The 17,766-nt window shown below is 38.3% G+C and overlaps 1 protein-coding gene across 1 annotated transcript in view; it reads right to left on the minus strand.

Moving 5' to 3' along the window:
- The window catches only part of PDE11A (phosphodiesterase 11A), a 128,164-nt gene that overhangs the window by 10,805 nt on the left and 99,593 nt on the right, over window positions 1–17,766 (minus strand). Inside the window, exons 16-19 of the mRNA XM_051787836.1 lie at window positions 14,603–14,680; window positions 13,164–13,231; window positions 10,145–10,215; window positions 7,921–8,004 (exon numbers count right to left, since the gene is read on the minus strand). Coding sequence (XP_051643796.1) covers window positions 7,921–8,004; window positions 10,145–10,215; window positions 13,164–13,231; window positions 14,603–14,680 — 301 coding nt within the window. The remainder of the gene's footprint in view (window positions 1–7,920; window positions 8,005–10,144; window positions 10,216–13,163; window positions 13,232–14,602; window positions 14,681–17,766) is intronic.

Consider the following 17,766-nt stretch of genomic DNA (forward strand, 5'->3'; position numbering starts at 1 on the left):
GAGCTCCTGGTAGCCAAATGTGCTCTGACCAGTATCAAGCATGTTATGCTGCCAAAGGGAGAGTAATTCTGAAGGACCGGCTACCTACTGAAGTAGCTCAACTGATGTGTTGCTATAGTTGCAAAGGATTAATCTGTTCATAATAATGTCATGAGACCAAGGGTTTGCTAGAAAAGAAGAGTTATTATTTCATAAACAACTTCTTATTTAGCTGTGCCGTTTATGGTTTAGATTCCATGTCAAGCACGCAAGAGACAGAATGTTTCAAACTCTTTTCCTTTCGAGATTTTAGCCAAGCAGCCAATCAATGTCTTCTTCCTTGCTATTAAATGGATTTTGAAAAATTCTTCAAACCATATCAGTCTCATATGCTGATTTAGTTCTTTGAATTTACCCTCAGCTGGGAATTCTGCAGGCAACTGTGATTCTGTTGTGTTAAACACTTGAAGCGTTTCATCCATCATCATTTCTAGTCCTTTTCTGATGCAATGTAGTTTGTGCTTTGTCTTTCTTGAAAACTGAATGGCTGTTAAATTATCCATTCATCTTCTTTCAGATTTGCTGTACAATTTGAGTTCCCTCTATTGGCTGTCTCTTCTACCTTATCTGCCAACTTTTCAATCTACTTCCTCAGATCTTTATACATGTTTCCATACATGACTGCATGTCCTTCGCTATACATTGGGCAGATAATTCTAAGTACAACAGCAACAGAAATTGTAGTATTATGAATTATTCAATTTTTCTCACAGATCAGGGTGAAAGCCTTCAGTGAAGCTTAGCTTAGCTTCACTGAAGTCAATGGCAAATGTTGGTTTTTCTATCTTCTCCCAAATATCTTTGTCAATGAACTGCCCTTTCAGTTGAGACTGTTTGGAAGTAAGTTGAAGTACTCTTGTTTGAAGGGGAAAAGTACTCCTTTCTGCTGTCTCTTCTTCTAAACATTTTGGAGAAACTTGTAAATTCCTAAAATTATTGATAGAAATACAATAATCTCACCAAATTACCAAAATCCTAGCAAAAGTGATATTCTCCTCATTTTCAAAAGCAAAACAAAACACTCCTTGCTCTCGGGAAGGAAAAAGAAAGGATTGGGATCTTTGTTCCTATTTTAAAAAGGTGTTCATAATACTCACAGACAGAAAAATTCTTGCTCTGAAACCAAAACTATGCCTTTTCATATTACACTGTGAAATAATGATGCATTTAGACAAAAATTGCAAATAAAAACATTCTTTCTTCTCTTCCTGTTTTTTCTTTCTTGTATAGCCCTTTTTAACCTTTTCTATTAGTAAAAAAGTAGCAGAAAAAAGAGACTCTCAGATTAAGGGCAAGAGGTAAGAAAAACAGTTTGCTAATGCTTATTCCATTACTGGAATAAGTACTAGTATCTGAGTCTTCTGAAAGCTCAAGGGAATTCATTCAGGGTGGCCTCGTTTAGATTCATCATTAGTAGACCAGCAACAAGGCAACAAAGGTGCTGAACCTAGTAAAGTTCCCATTTCAAGGCTAGAGAGAGATCCTTCTACAGTGCCAAAATCTTCTTTCTCTGGGCCAAACACTTATTCCTAACATAATCCTTAGCTACCAACTTCCCCCCAGCACTGGCATTTGGCCTGATTAAGTTTCCTCTGAAGCAAATTTCTTCCAAACACAGCAGAATATGTTGCACCTGCTCTTCCTTGGATAATATTACCCCCTGGATTTCAACAGAAAGTGAGACTAATTTGATCTGCCAACATCTGTACAGCCCCAGTCCATGGCGTATCACATACTGCATCCCAAGCCTATCCGCCTTGTCAGCCAGGCAGTTTCAGGAAGCGTAAATGCATTATCTCTCTGTGTCCAAATCAAATGTCAGAAATAAACCCTGCCAAAAGTGTGCATCTTTATGGTATTCCTTAGGATCTATTAAAAGTTATCCTTCTCTTCCCTCAACATGCTACAAAGGAAAAGCTGGTTTCAATGAGAATCACACAGAATTGATCAAATTGCTTCCTGTGAACACATCTTTCCAAATTGCTAAGTCCTGATTTTTGTTTTGTGGGGGTTTTGTTTGTTTGGTTGGTTGGTTTGGGTCTTTGGGTTTTTTTTTGTTTGTTTTTTTTTGTTAAAACACTTCTTAACAACTTGGGAACACATTTCGTGGAATGTCTAATATTGCTCAAGGTGAACAGCTAGTGAACTCTCTGCCCCCTGACTAGTTGCTAACTTAGAACACCAATGGCCTGACTTTTGTATCAACATTCCTAGGTATAGGAGAAAGGTGGAAAGCCACTTCCAAAATGTTCATAGTGTCTTCGTGACTAAATAATTTTAAAAATTTTTCAGTTCTGACTGTACAGACAGGACAGAAACATCTGAAGGAAAATGTAATGGTTTTAATTGAATCCAGTGACTCTTGCCTGGGTAAAGACAAAGCCATGCCATACAATCCATTCTGGACAAGCAGAACTTAGAGAGGAGTGATCCAAACCCTGAATTTCTTATACAATATTTCCTCATGCAAAATTGTAACTGAAGGACAGATGGAAAGGGAGAGAAGTGATAATTGAGGAAGGGCTGCATCAGGATATAACAGTGTGAGCATGATTGTTAAAGCACACTTTTTTCATATTCTCTGCAAAGGAATATTAAAATGTTAATCTCCTGCCTTACAATTTTTAGTAGAATATGCACCTTTGAAAAAAAAATCACTGTGTGTATATGCACTTCCAATTCAAGTATCAAAGTCAACTCTTGAACCAGAGAAGTTAAAGCACAAAGGTAGCCATGACTGTTGAATATTTCTGTGGCTCTACCATTTATGATACCTTATGCATTTAATCTAAGTTTACAAGCAGAATGGATGCTTTTGCAGCTACATCATCATACTCTACAGATAGATTTAATTACAAGGCCAGACATTATCTTCTGTAGGAAGACAGGCATATCAGAGCTCTTGGAGTTGCAGACAGAGAGATAACATTTCTTTCTAAGTATGTCAAACAATGTGATAGAGAAGGATCTGTCCCCCCACATTCCATTCAAAACATTTAAAGTATTTGCTAGGCTAAACATAAATGTTTCTACTGTTCCCAGGTTCCCCCTATAATCCTGGATGGAGCAATGCAAATCCAATTTTGTAGATACTATTACATGTTTAAAGCTCTCAATACCCAAGAAAATCTTGAATAGCTCTAAAAACAGCACTAAAATGGAGCAGTTCAAGGAGCACCAAGGTAGAGGTGAGCAGGGCAATCTCAGGCACGCATAAGTTGTAAAAGCCATGAGCTTCTTTATCTGCCACAAAGACATCTCCCTTAAATTTAAATAGCTGCTGTCATTGTCACTGACTACCTGACTATGTATTTATCTGCCCAGAAGCAGAGTGCATGGCCTTTGGCCCTGCTATTCATGGGGTTACTGTCTCTGCCTAACAATGCCGTGAACAGAGCTGGGCTGCTGTTAGCATCTTTTGTTTGATGTGAATCGCTGAAGCTTTGATGTTGTTTGTGAGAAATATAATGATTAAAAAGAATAAGATCTTCACTCTCCCACTGTCTGCTCCCCACAAAGAAATCTAATCTGAGTTGGGAAAAATCTGTGACTGATCCCGTCTTAGGTAGACACAAACGATGGAGTCCAGGAGAGAAATCTGTTAGTATTGAAAGTCTTAGCATCTCCTTACTGGAGGGTCAGAGAGGTAATTTGTCTTAATGATCAAAATTCTGTTTCCTGTTACACAAACATCTATGTTCAAATAGGTATAGAATACTTTCTTTGTGTGGTGAACACAGCTGCCAGTGTAGCCATAGTGCTTTATTTTCAGTGGGATGCCTTAGATTTCTGCTTTAGTTACACATGCTTCCCCTTTATAGGTTATTCTTACAAAACAAGAGGGTGATTACTTCATAGTAAAGCTACATTAGTGGATTTGAAATGCTCTACAGTTCAAAAAAAGCATTTTCTTTATAAATTATTATTCTAATATGCCTTGTTTTTCATCTGTACTGATAAATGCTTTTCTTACTGTCATTTTTGAATGAAGAGCAAATGTGATGCAGTAAAGCATAACCAAAGCCTCTAAAATCTGAGCTTCAATGTAAATGGATGACTGTTCTGCTACTCAAGGCAAAACCTCCCACTGTCACATAAAAATACTCTGATCAGTGATCACCACAGTAACAAAAAAGTAAATTCAATAAAATTATAATGTCCCAAGTGTAATAAAATGCAATGAAAAAAAATTGGGATGCTTTTATCTTTACAGACCTTTGATCCACAGTGTGAAGGAAATGGATTTGATTACTAAGGTATTTTGAAATTGGAGGTGGCTTGATTCCTACATTGAGCAGCAGATAGGTGAGAAAGAAAGGGACCAGAGCTGGCTTACCTTGTGCCAGGAGCAGAGTCGGGCTTACAGAGCAAGCACAAAAAGATTTTGGATTTAGGCACTTGGATATGGGAAATCTCTCTGTGCATAATTCCAGATATTAATTTTTTTTAATATATATATCCCCAGCCATCATTATATATCTATATTCACCTTCAGGCTTCACATTAGCTTACAGTGTAGAACAGTTTTGTGTATCACTGATGTTTTTTTCTTCTGGATGGGATGGGCATTCCAAGGGGCAGTCAAACAGGACTGCTAACAGAGTTGCATAGTTCTTGTTGATTTACTAATCACTTGTAAACCTTCTCACAAAAAGGGGCCAAACTCAGGGAACAGCCAGGTAAGCAGAGGGATGTGATACAAGTTCCCCAACAAAGGAGACATCATTATCCTTTACCTGGGAGAACTACTACACCTCCAAGCCGGTTGTCTTAAGCCACCTTAAGGAAATGCAGAAAGCAGAGCAGATACACAAGGAGTAGGTAGAACCAAATCTTCCCAAAGAATGTTTTGGAACATTCAGAAGAAAAAAGATAAAGCCATAGGAAAGCCATAACTCTCTAAAAAATGCTGCAAAGTTTATATACTGTTTTAAGTATGAAACATTCCTCATGGGCACTCTGGTACATAGCCTAGCTCATAAGCTTGGACTGCAGAGAAGATATGGTTTGTTCTAGTACTGTCAAAGGCACTGGGGTGGTATCAGACCACTCCTGGAAGTTTGGGCAGTGAAGTTCCTTCAGTATTGCATTCTTCAGATATCCATAGCTGCCAAGAATAGCCTACTCTTGAGAACTACTTAGAGCAAAGACAATTTCAGCAAAGACAATTTTCTGCTGATCTCACATGGGATTAATGGGAGTTGCCAGCATTCATTGGTTGCTGGGATCATCTCTGCTGTGTGGGTGTCAAATAACAAAGACCACAGCATTAGGTCCTGCTGTAGCAACTGTGTTGGTAGGGACAGATGCATTCCCCACAGCATTTCCTTCGGGGATCTGCCCACACAGATTCAGGACTTCTGCTCACTAGCAGGGGAAAAAATACATGCAACAGCCTTGATTTTGTTCTCAATGGCTTAATGTTGTAATTTTGGCATGAAAATGAGTGTCAAATGTTTGGGGTTTTTTTTCAAACACATGTTTTTTAGAAGTACTGTGGTAGTGAGCTATATAGGTACCACTAAGATTTTACTGATTTGTCAGCTGCCACTCCACCTCTTTATATTGCATTTGCAATGATGTAACCTGTTCTCTCCACACATGCAGATCCTACAATGTACTACAATGTCAAGAATTTTAAAGCATGTTAGAAAAAAAAAAAGAAAAGGAATCTAGGACTTGTGTTCATAGTTGTGTTCAGCCAATCATAGTTGTGTTCAGCCAGCCCTAAACAGAGGACTGACAATGCCTGAATACTGTGCTGATGTGATATCTGTACTGAAGTTTGATTAAGCTGAATATGAAAATTAAAACTTGGCTCCACACTGAAGAGAGAATCTCCTGCAGTGTGACACTATGGCATCCAGTTTTCTGTTTACCCCTAAGGCTGGTGCTGCTATGACTTCCAGGTTTGTTGATGTCTCTTTTTTAAGTTGTTGAGCAGCAGGCTAATGACTGCACAGCGTGATGCAAAGACAGTAGAAAGCAGGGAAATCAGATGTGAATATATTCCCCAGAGATATCCTGCTAAGATGGAGCTAACTAACCAGAGCTTTACTGCTCAGATGTAGTCTTCTCATGCAGAGGATGGGCTGATTATCAGCTCTTCCTGCTTTACTGTACATTTTTGGATTACAGATGTTATTACACATAATGAATTCTGTTATAATATGCATTCTAGTGTAATGTGAACTATTATATTAAAAGGAACATTACTTTTAAAGAGTTTTTGTCCAAGGCCAGTGTCATTGTCTCTTCCCTATATTGTTCAAAATGATCTTGGTAATCTAAAAAATACAGGTTTATATTCTTCTTCTGTCCTTGTTTTGCCTTAGTTGTTCGAAAGCTGTAGCTGTAGTTTATTTCATCAGGACAAAGGCAAACCTAAGGAATGGACAGGATCTGCTGGCAAAGCAGCAGCCCACCTTGCTGTTTACACAAGTGTTGTTGTCCACGTCACACAACAGGAGTTGCTGTTGCTGCTGGGTAGTCACTTCATTATTGCCACAGTGGCAGCCTCAGATGCCACGAGGTATGGAGGGCAGAGGGCACATCATCCTTCTTACCTTGTATGATATTGGTGATATATCTGGTCTATAAAATGAAAAGGAACTGCCACTCTATTTTTATTTTTGTGTAGGGAAGCTACATTCAGGGTCAAGTTAATAATTTTAATGTTAACATGGGAGCTGTATCTGCTTCCCAGCTCCCGCGTATCATCACTGACCCATTCACTGCTTCGAGGTGTTAGGCAGTCTAGGGTGCAGTAGAACTTGTTACAGTTCCCCAAAGACACTTAGTGAGAACATCCTCATGTTTTCTCAGATACCAGTGGCCAAACTGTCAGTCTTTGGTGGTGTAAGGCGGTCTGTGTGGTTTCAGTGAGTGGGAGGAAGACTGACTGACACAGTAATTGATGATTAAGTTTCTACAGTGTTACTCTGCATTTATCATCCTGCTCTTGAAGCTCTGCTTTCTATACAGATAAGAGAGAAAAAGTTACAATGGTGAAACCATTGTGAAGCCATTTGCCTGTTACACAAGTAAAATCCTGAAGCTGGTTTAATCCAAAAAGACAGAAGCACTGTTCTGGTAGGAAAAAAAATCTTCACTGAAAGGCTGGTAAAGCACTGGAACAGGCTGCCCAGGGAAGTGATAGAATCACCATCCCTGGAAGTGTTAAAAACCCATGTAAATGTGGTGCCTGGGGACATGGTTTAGTGGTGGACCCGGCAGTGTTAGTTTAATGGTTGGACTCAATGATCTTAGAGGTCTTTTCCAAACCTAACGATTCTGTAGTCATCTATAGCCTTAATAGAGGAGTACTTGAGAGTTTGCACACTGTATGCCAAACACCCAGGCAGTCTGTACAGAAGTATAATTAAAAGAGTAAACTCTGAGTTAAACAGCACACAGGTTAAACCACAAATTATTTGTCACTGATCTTAAAGGCTTGGCCTAGAGTGCCTCTTAACAGTTTAAAAATGTGCAAGAAGAAAGTGCAAAGGCTCAGCCTTGAGCTTGCCTTAGGGTCACACAGATTGGGACAGGTTTGACAGCAGCACCTACTGAGATTGTCCTGCTGGCATATCTGTCCACAGTACTCCATACCTTACCATGATGAGAAGCAGTTTGTCTCAAACATAATAAAATAAACAGTTACCCTATCAGCTTTTATAACTCAGAGAGGAATTTTATTTGCAGACATTACCACCTTTGGAGAATCTGAAGATTTCTGCATAGAATTCAGACTTTTGGTAAAGTCAAAGAAGGAGAATAGTTCAAATAGCCTTCAAGGCTTCTCTGAAAACTAATTCTTTTTCCCTATGGAGGCAAGAACAATATTCTCTGAACTCTACAGGAGCAGTAAGTAAAAATTACCTCATACAATGGCATGCAGATGCTATCAATCCACTCGAGCTGCAACCTGGGTAGTTCATGTTTCCTGTTCCGATCAAAAATGGCCTGAATTGAGAAGGGAACAAAACTGTCATGCTTTATTACACTGCAGTATTTTACAGACACATCATCCAGCACTTTTCAGCTATGATCAAATTCTCACAACTAGAACACTTTGTAAACCATAATCAATTTTTGCAGCAGTCTTCCTACTGCTTTGCATGGCATGAAAAATAAACTGTTTATTTTCAATTCTGTTTTGAAATTTTTAGGCTGAATCTGTTCATATTTTATAATTCTGTGATGTAAAATAAATGCTCCACAGTTGGAGCTGAGCTGGTAAGTAACCTCCTGTGCAAATGTAAAGTAGATACCTTTGAGTAGAAATTTCCCTTCTCTCACACAGGGTTTTCCAGCTCAGCAAAATGAACAGTGATGGATCTGGGCTTGCTCTCTCCCTCCCAGTTACAGAGCCTTTCTGCAGAACCAGCTGTGACTGTGAATCCAAAGGGTAGGAAATCAACAGATTCATTTTGGGAGCAGTTATCAGTTTGTTCCTCTGGAATCAGCCTAATTCACAGCTCACTGCACTCCCTCAGTGATATGTCATGGAATAGGTCAGCAGTTGATCTTGTTTAAAAATTCCTCATTAATGTAGTAAAACTCTACATGCTAACTGATGGCCTTATCTCCCAACCTAAAACACTTAATATATCAGTTTACTGAATTTTTTTTTAAGTGGTGAAGGGCCAAAAAAGAGGATAATCTTCTTTCAAGCAGTAAGGCTTCAGAGCATCCTACATGTGGCCCACAAATGACTGTATTCCTTGGTACAGATCATAGAGCCCAAAAGAAGAGTGAGAAGTCTCCCTATTATGGAGAAAATATTAAAGCTATTTAAAGCAATACATTTCTTTCCCACCTGTCTAGGCTGTTGGATGCAGATTTTCAGAAGACATGAGTCCAGAAGAAAGCTCTGGCTTTTGCCTTTCTCTGTGATTCTACCAAGGTATGCCCAAAATGTACATGTAATAACATACCTTAAAATAATTCTTACTGTTACTGGACCTGGGCCATTTGCACTGGCATTCATTGTTACTTGAAGACAGTAACATTACCATGCATGTTAAAATAAAACTACCTCCTATTATGTTTCCTTAGTATGAGAAACACACTTTGCAAATTTTATATAAAGGGCAGAAAAGGCACTTACATCCATACTGTATGGAATGGTGCTTTCAGTTATTCAGGCCAAGATTTAGTCTCAGAATTGTGAACATCATGACTGTGTGATTACTGTTCTCCTGGACTACAGTTCCCACTTTTTCTGAGAAGATCTATGCACAGAACTATTATAGGGAAGAAATCCATTTGTGCCCCAAACTCTGACAGTATACGAAGCGAAAAACCATTTATTGTAGCTGAGCATTATTTACTACCAACTTTTAAGCTTTATTGATTTCATTACATCACCACAGGCTTATGTGTGAACATTAATGTAGTGAGAACGAGTTTGAGACACTGGACTGGCCTTTTCATATTTGGAAGCATAAAATTTTGGAAGCATATTTGTAAATGGCTCATAGGTTAAATTCTTTAGTATACTTTCTGTTACCTGTTGCCTCCAGGTAATGGCTTCAGAACATTTTGAGTTATTTGACTTGGATAAGGTTTTCTCTTCTAATCATTCAATGAAAAACTTTATGAAACATTCCTAATTCTCATTTGACACTTTATACCCATCTGCCTATAATCCACTCAATACTGATTTACTCTTTTATTCACAATGTTACATTTAGCTGTATACCCACAGAAATGCATTTCAGCACTTGATACATCAAATAACACAGATAAACAGCTGCAATATAAAGTAAATCTGACAATTTTGATTTCCATAGGTAACTGGTGATTTTTGATTTGAATTCTGTGTATTAAAACCAATACCCACTGCTTAGAAAAGTCAGTGACAAGATAATTTTGGGAACAGGTACGGAAAATGGGTAAAAGGGCTCAACGCACAAGTGACTGCGTTGACAGGAGAGATTTTATATATGGTTATAAATGCTTATCCTTCTTGGACAGAGGTTCTATTCACTCCAAGACTTTTCTTTGTGTACAAAATACAGTTCATTTTTCTGAATGAGGCCAATAATATTTTCTTACTCTATTCCAGTTAGTAACTATTTCACAAGTGATAAAAACTTACTGAAGGGGTGAGTTTTAGTTCAGATCTTTCTCTGTCTCCTTGTTCAAAGAACTCACTGGTTACCAGCTCAGCTGCCTAAAACACAAATCATGATAAAGATTAGAGTTCTTGTTAAATAAATTTTAGGATAATGAGTTTCTGCTTAGACTGTGACTTCAGCCCATGCTTAATTGTAAAGCCCCATTACATGACTGATGTCAGGCACATGTTCATATAGTTTTCAGGACTGGGCATACAGGGAGTATAAACAGCCATATTCACTGATAGGCACAGCTATTTACCCCTTTTGATAGGGAATTGACTGGGGGAATTACACTGCAATGTCCAGGTAGCACTCAGTGCTGTTATGTGTGACTTACTGAAGTACTGAGAACAGAATGGAAAATTACAGCTTCTTGTTGGCATCCACAATTATGTCTGTAAAGATGCTTTTTAAAACATGCAAGAACTCTCTGGGTATTTACAGGCCATTGCCCTCTACACACAACTTCACTTATCAAAGAAACTTAATTAACCAATACCCTCTGTTATCTTAAACTAATGTGAATTCATAAAGGGTTTTTTCCCCCACTAGACTTTTTCCCCTGTGACTGTTATCACTACAGTATCTGGATATCTAAATATAAACTCAGACTGTGATGATAATATTGATTTAAAATCAAGAACTGGCAGGTTGGAAGTTGGAATGTGTCTTTTTGACTTTTGTGAATGCAGATGTTCTATTCACAGCAGAGATTTGTGCTTCTTAGGAGAAGATGAGATTTAAAAACAAATTTGGTTATGGAAACAAGAGGAATTTTAGGAAGTCAAACAGTGAGTAATTCTGATATAGTACTGTACTCTTGTCACATGTGGGGCTTTGAAGGTAAGCATATGCAATATTTGAGATGCAAACAACCTGGAAACTAATCCACTGAAGATGGCATTCAGATCCTAAAGCTCCTGTCACGCCTGCATACTGTTTTCAAGTCAGGAAATAATATTTCATAAAGCCAAGCCATGAGAGGGTAAACTAAGCAGAGAACCTGCACTCCAAAAATCTCAAAATTTCTTGCTCTAGCAACTGCATGGTAGGTAACATTCCCAAATCCTAAGATTGTTATAGTTGAAATAAGAGTACCAAAATAAATTGGAAGTAGGTGAAGTGATGTTATAAAGTACTCTTAAATCTTGAGCCAGGCTAACATAGTTTGGAACTTTATAATGTATGTAATCCCACTGCATTAATAAAACTCTGGATCAATATTCCAGATAGAGGAATAATTTAACGACTTAGCAGCAATTAAGGGTTTGCCAAGTGTATTGTATAAAAATAATCAAAACATAGTATCATGCCTGTGTCTCAGTGCTATTCTGATCCTGTTCTCCTTATGTCCCTTTCCCTCTTCTTTTATCTGTTTTGATCTTTTCTTCCTGAATTTTCCTTCCTACATGTGGCTTTTATTCCCTTTGATTCACGTATTTTAATCTCTTTCTCCCTTGCTTTTCATGTTTTTTTTCCCTTTTGGCACAGTTGAGGTCCAACTATTTCCTGTCTTGCCTCTGTGGACTTATTAGTGCCTCTGCTCAACCAGGTAATGTTTCAATCAATCTCAGACTGGATTTTTCAATACAAAGTAAACCTGTACACTAGGCTGCAGGGGAATTTTCATCCACAGACCTCAAAAGTGATAAGCATAAAAAACCCCAGTTTTCCAGAGACTTCAGCACTAATTCAGCACTGTAGCACAAAGATTGACAACACGGAAAGCAGCCCCTACTTGATATTTTGGCTGTCAAAGAAAATGCAGAAGGGTTAAGGAGGAAAAATGAGGAGGGATTACACACGCTGCAGCTGTGGCCAGGTGGCACTGAAAAATCCTGTGACTTGTTTTCCCACTGCAGGATATAAGCAGCTTTCCTGGTTTCCATGTGAGGTGGCCATTATTCTGGCCAAGCAGAGCAACAGCCTTAGAAGAACTGTTGTCACGATCTGCTTATAAAAGCAAAAAAGACTCGCCTGACAAAACTGCAAGTTGAGCTAAGCCCTCCCCCCATAAATGTTTTTTTTTTTTACTTAGTTGATGTGTATGTACCTTTTGTAGATCCCTTTCAGCTTCTGTTACTTCCTTATCCTTCTCTAAGAAGTCTGTCTGCTCCTGCATCAGTAGTTACCTGGTCCAGCTTACTCTTTTTCAGCCCATCTTTATAACTACTACTTTGCTATTACACCAAACTCCCTCCAGCTGTGTACCCACACCCAGCTGAACTGGTATGTTTTCTATCTGCTTCTTGATGCTGTAAATCCTTCCAGGACCTGACACAGTCTGCCTTCTACTAGCTTGTTCTGGACCTCAGTAAAGGACAGAGAATGATTAGCATGGATACTGGAAATATTAAGGATGGATGCTGGGAAAGGGAGGATGCCTAGAAGAGGGGAAAATATTGGAGCAAAGGATGAGACTTTTGGGACATGTTGCTTTCTTATATTGTACTTGCTTGCCAATGCTGGACCCCTGTTTTTGTATATTGCTAAAGAGCCTACTCAATAGCAGAACCCCGAATTTTTATTTGTTTGTTTCTAAGTAGAGGATGCTAAAAAAAAGCTCTATACTAGCAGTTTTTTCAACATTGTTAAGAAAATGAACACATTTCTCCTATCATATGTACTGAAGTTTTATGTTAACTGCAGTTTGCAGCTCATCTGCTGGTATTTTTGATTTAGGGAAGATTCTGTCACTGTTAAGGAAAACTTTGGAATAAAACAAGTAAGCACAACTTTTTTGTTTAATCCATCCATTTTTGGATATGGATTTAAAAGGTTAATAAGAGGAGATGCTGTAAAGCCAGATGTACACACCAGCATGTGTACAGGTGAAGATTATGCAATAAACCATTTTTTGCAGAAACCCCCTGCTATTTTTTTTATAGCATTAATACCACTGTAAATTGATTCCAGTTTTGGTCCCTTGTAAGCCAGGGCCCTGGGAATATTGTCCTGCCAGTCCCGCCTCCTCTCAGCCCTGCTATTAATCATGACTTGCCTGTCTTGAAATCTCCCACGGTTTGGTCACAGCTCCAAGGTCACAGGCTGTCATTAGCATTGATCTGAAAAACAGAAATGAACAATACAAGCTGAATCAACCTTTGTTGGATTTCTAAACAACTGTGCTCTGGATGCATAAATAAATAATACATATATAAAATGTCAGCCCTGGCACCTTCTTTTCCTCCAGAAAAGAATGATGTTTGAAATCTCAGCCATCAGCATGGCTTTTACATCACAATTGTGCCTCGGAAGTCTAATGTGTTGCAGGTCATAAGATGATGAATTTTGGTATTGTGCATCGCACACTAGAAAAGAAATGATATTGCAAGGGAGTAACTGCTAATTTTGCAATACTTCTAACACTACTTACATTAATACCTATAATATATTAGAAAGCATGTGCTTCACATGATATAAGTAAGGGTATTATTACATAATAACACCTACAACTGGATTAATTTATATGCCTATTTGTAAGTGACTGCTGTAGCAAGAGAACCTATAATCACAAGAGGCATTCCAGACACTGTTTAAGCAGTTTCTACTGCTCATCTACAATAAAAATTTAAGATTTACTATGAGGTATATGGTTCCACTGTAGTTTAATACCTAGCTACAACCATGTTTTATATGCATTAGGAGAAAGAAACCATTCAGCTGTAGAAAGCGTTTATGTACAGTACATGATGCAGATAAAAGTCTAAGAAAGTTTAAATGAAGAACAAGGGCACTGAAAATGAAGCATCAAATATATTGTCTGAATCTAAAATTAGGAGTGGGTGAAATGGTATGGAAAATAGAAAATGGCCAATATTTTGGTCAAAAGACCAAAAGAAAGCAGAATTTTAATGAAATTTCAGATAAAATGAGACATAATTAGGCATGCATACACAAATACACACATTTTATTGTCTAAAAAGCATGATGTACTTAAACTATCCACAAAGTCTGAGGTTTTCAATAGGATGCACTTTCAGGGCATTCTTGAGGGCTAGAAGAGTACTGTGTATATGCAAATTCTCAGGTACAGACTGGAAGAGCAGAGAAAAGCATGGCCAGTGAAAGAAAACAGCTGAGAGGAGGAGGGAGCGGGGAAATGGACAAGAAAGATCCTTGTGTCCTAAGGCTGTATATTGATGCTTTCTGGAAAAAGAGCAGAAGGGCTGAACAGTAATTGGTGAGGCTGCGAGAAAGGGAAGAAAACATGACAGTGTGAAGGCAGAAATAGGAATGCAGAAGGTGAAGTCATGCCAATTAATTGCAGCCCATATTTAGAAATCATACCATATATTTAATTTCATAGATCATATTTTTAAAACAAGGTACCTTCTCTTGTTATTCTAAGCCTTAACTCCACAATATATGAAATTCCTTCAACAAATACTGCTACAGGCTAAAATTACCAGAAAGCAAGAAATAACAGTGCTCACCGAAATATTTCTCGGTGTTTTTTTATATTCCAATCATAACCACCTCTACTGACAAGTTCAAAAAACTCGGTCCTTCTCCTGCAAAAAAACAGAATTTCAGAGAAAGAAACAAGACACTTCCAGAGCAGCACTGCAGCAGGAACACAGTTCTCTTTATGAGACAAAATCACTGCACCTCATGTATTATTGTTATAGTCATTACACTGACAGTCCATTTAAGCGAAACATACTAATTTCCGAACATGTTCTATAAATGTCTGTTATCAATGTCAGAGTTGCCTAGTAAAAGCAATATTGTATTTATGGTCTCCACAGATAAGGAAATTAATGGCTCTGAAATGTTCGGTCTTCCATGGAAGCATGAAATGTTCACCTACAGCAATGGACAGACAGACAATAGAAGCACCACTGAAATATACACATGCTTCTCTTTATTTGTCCTTGCAAAATGGTTTTTACTTCTATATCCTGAAGGGTTTTTCAGGGACATGCAACTCCAGTCTTTTTCCAGCACACAGAAAAGAACAGAGACACACACAAGCTGCAGCTGTCTTGAGTTGGTAGTTCTCATTGACTAGAAACTACATCTCCCTGCCTCGTCCCATGCTTTGTCTTCTGGAATATCTTCCCTGGATCCTCAAAGATGAACAAAATGTGAAATGGACAGAACATGTTAATGCCTGATTGTTGCCCTTAAGAATCAAAATTCTGACTCATTATAGTCTATAATCTTTTATGGCACTGAGTCTCCAAGCAGCTCTTCCTGCGTGCAGTGTGACTACAATATGTAATAGATCCTGCCCAAGATACAGCAGTAGTTGAGGCACAAACACTTAGAGCACCTTGTCCACAATGACACAGCATATGAGCATCAAAGTTGGAAAGTAAATACCTGTGTTCTGAGTGACAGTCCAATGTCCCATCTCATATGAGACTGGGCTGTCCCTTTGTCAAATGGAACTGTAGTTAAGATTCCTCAACAGGAGAGAGTTTGCAAAGTCTTATATTTTCTACATTTACTTAAACTAGACTGAAATTTTGAACAGTGATTAATGAAAGCACAGCCTGATGGCAGCCAGTACATGTTTTGCACAAAAGGAGATTCACAGTTCCAGGAACACTACCTCTGATGAGTGGACAGAATGTTATGTGGAGCACATTGCGTTATTCTTGTCCCTGACTGTTGTGGTTATTTGACCAGTCACTCCTACTATAGGGTCTTTCTATAATGGATGTCATGACAGCAGCTAGAACAGGGAGATATAAGCATGATGATATCTAATCCCTTATGCTTCACGAAGTAAGATGTGAAAGAGCTTCATGTTACAAAATTTTCTAGGACAATGCAAAGTCACACATATGAAGAAAACAAAACTCAATTCTCTCGCATAAAGCCTCATGCATTGTGGTCCCTAAGGAAATAAATATTTCAACAGTGAAAATTTTAATGGCCAAGAGTAGTTGTCACATAAACCTCAAACCAGCCTAACCCTGAGCAGAACAACGCTATGCTGAGCATCAACAACTACACACTCTATTAAGAGAGCGAGTAGTAGATTTTTGCATCTTGTATTTCAGTGCCCAGTCTAACAATGCAAAATTTGGAAATTATTTCATTTTGAAGTATTGGATATTCCGAGAAATTAATAGGTTACTGGATAAAAATTAGGAAAGAATGTTTAAAACTGAGAGTTCAGGAAGATGACATCCCAGAAACCTCAAATATTCAAATTTAAAATATAGAGATCCATAAAGAGTAACTGAAAATGTGAGTCTCAAGGCTGTATGTTAAGCTGAAAACTTTAAGAATTTTCTTTGAAATCCATTTAAAGGGATACAGAAGTAGTAGTCCAACTCCACAGAGAATTTCTAGTGTAGCAAGGAGTCAACCTGAGAAAAGCAGCCATGTATAATGAAACTATTTAGTGTTTCCTACAGGTTTCTTATGATTGGTATCCAAAATTATGAGGTTTGCTATTAATAAGCAAATATAATACATCAGGACTTCAGAAATAAACTGAACTATAACAATTTTGCAGTGTCTTTGAGTAACATTGACTCTGTGTTTTGTCTGGAAGGGAAGGTTGTCTTGCTACATATGACAAATCCAGTTGCTCTACACCCAGCAGTTCAAGATAACATTTGAGTGAATTTCCATAAACTTCATTTTGGTTCCATGCTTTTGCTTGTTGTATTATCTACAAGCATCATTATCTAGAATTATTTACTAAAATCAAGTATATTTTCCATCTGATCTTTCACTGAAAGTCATCTTTTTGTTTGTTTGTATTAAAGTAGTGCCTTAAGAAGGTCATAATGCCTTGCTCTGCCTGGAGTTTTGTTGCTGTTCTGCTAGATGGAGTTTGTGATCATTAGGTTCAGGCATTTTAAGAATACCAATACGAGAATACCCTTCTCTACAAAAATATTGAAGACGTAGCAAACTGAAAAAACAAGCTAGGTACTTGTGTAGAAACATCTGTTCACATTGGTTGGCTTTAAGAAGTGTAAACCACCAATGTTTCCAGAGAGAGATTTTCAGGCACTTTCGGAAGTAAAGTAGCATAACTACCACCTTATTAATAAATCATAATAACACAAAAGGAAAAAATAACTTGTCTGCAGGGTTTTGAGTAAAGAGGCCTCATTTGCTAAAAGTCTTTTGATTCATGTAGCATATAAAAACAAATTATGCAAGTAAGGAAGAATAATCTTGAAACTTGGCCTATGGCCCTTTTGGACGTTATTTTTCTGTATTAAAGCTAGAAAGACAACTTGATCACGTAGGTTTTCAACCTGAGGCAGTCAGGGAAGAGAGCTCCATTATGTCTAGCTCTGAACAGGGTTCCATCCCAAGGCACTGCCACGGGCCCTCCCTGGCTCTTCCAAGGGCTGCAGGATCTCAGCCAGGGGGAACACATGGAGCTGTACCAGGGCAGCTGCCCTCTCAGTCCCTGCCACTCATCTGTTCCTTGACAACACAAAACATTTCTGCAGCATTTGTTATTTGTGGTGAGACAGGAGAACCTGTACTGGCACATCCCTGTGGTCCTTGTATCTCACAGAATCATCAAGGTTGGAAGAGACCTTCAAGATCATCTAGTCCAACTGTCAACATAGCACCACCATAATCACTCCAAGACTCCCCAAGTGCAATATCAAGA

The sequence above is a fragment of the Manacus candei genome, unplaced genomic scaffold, assembly GCF_025592945.1.
Source record: "Manacus candei isolate 608988 ecotype Guabito, Panama unplaced genomic scaffold, ASM2559294v1 h1tg000023l, whole genome shotgun sequence".
Classification (NCBI taxonomy): domain Eukaryota; kingdom Metazoa; phylum Chordata; class Aves; order Passeriformes; family Pipridae; genus Manacus; species Manacus candei.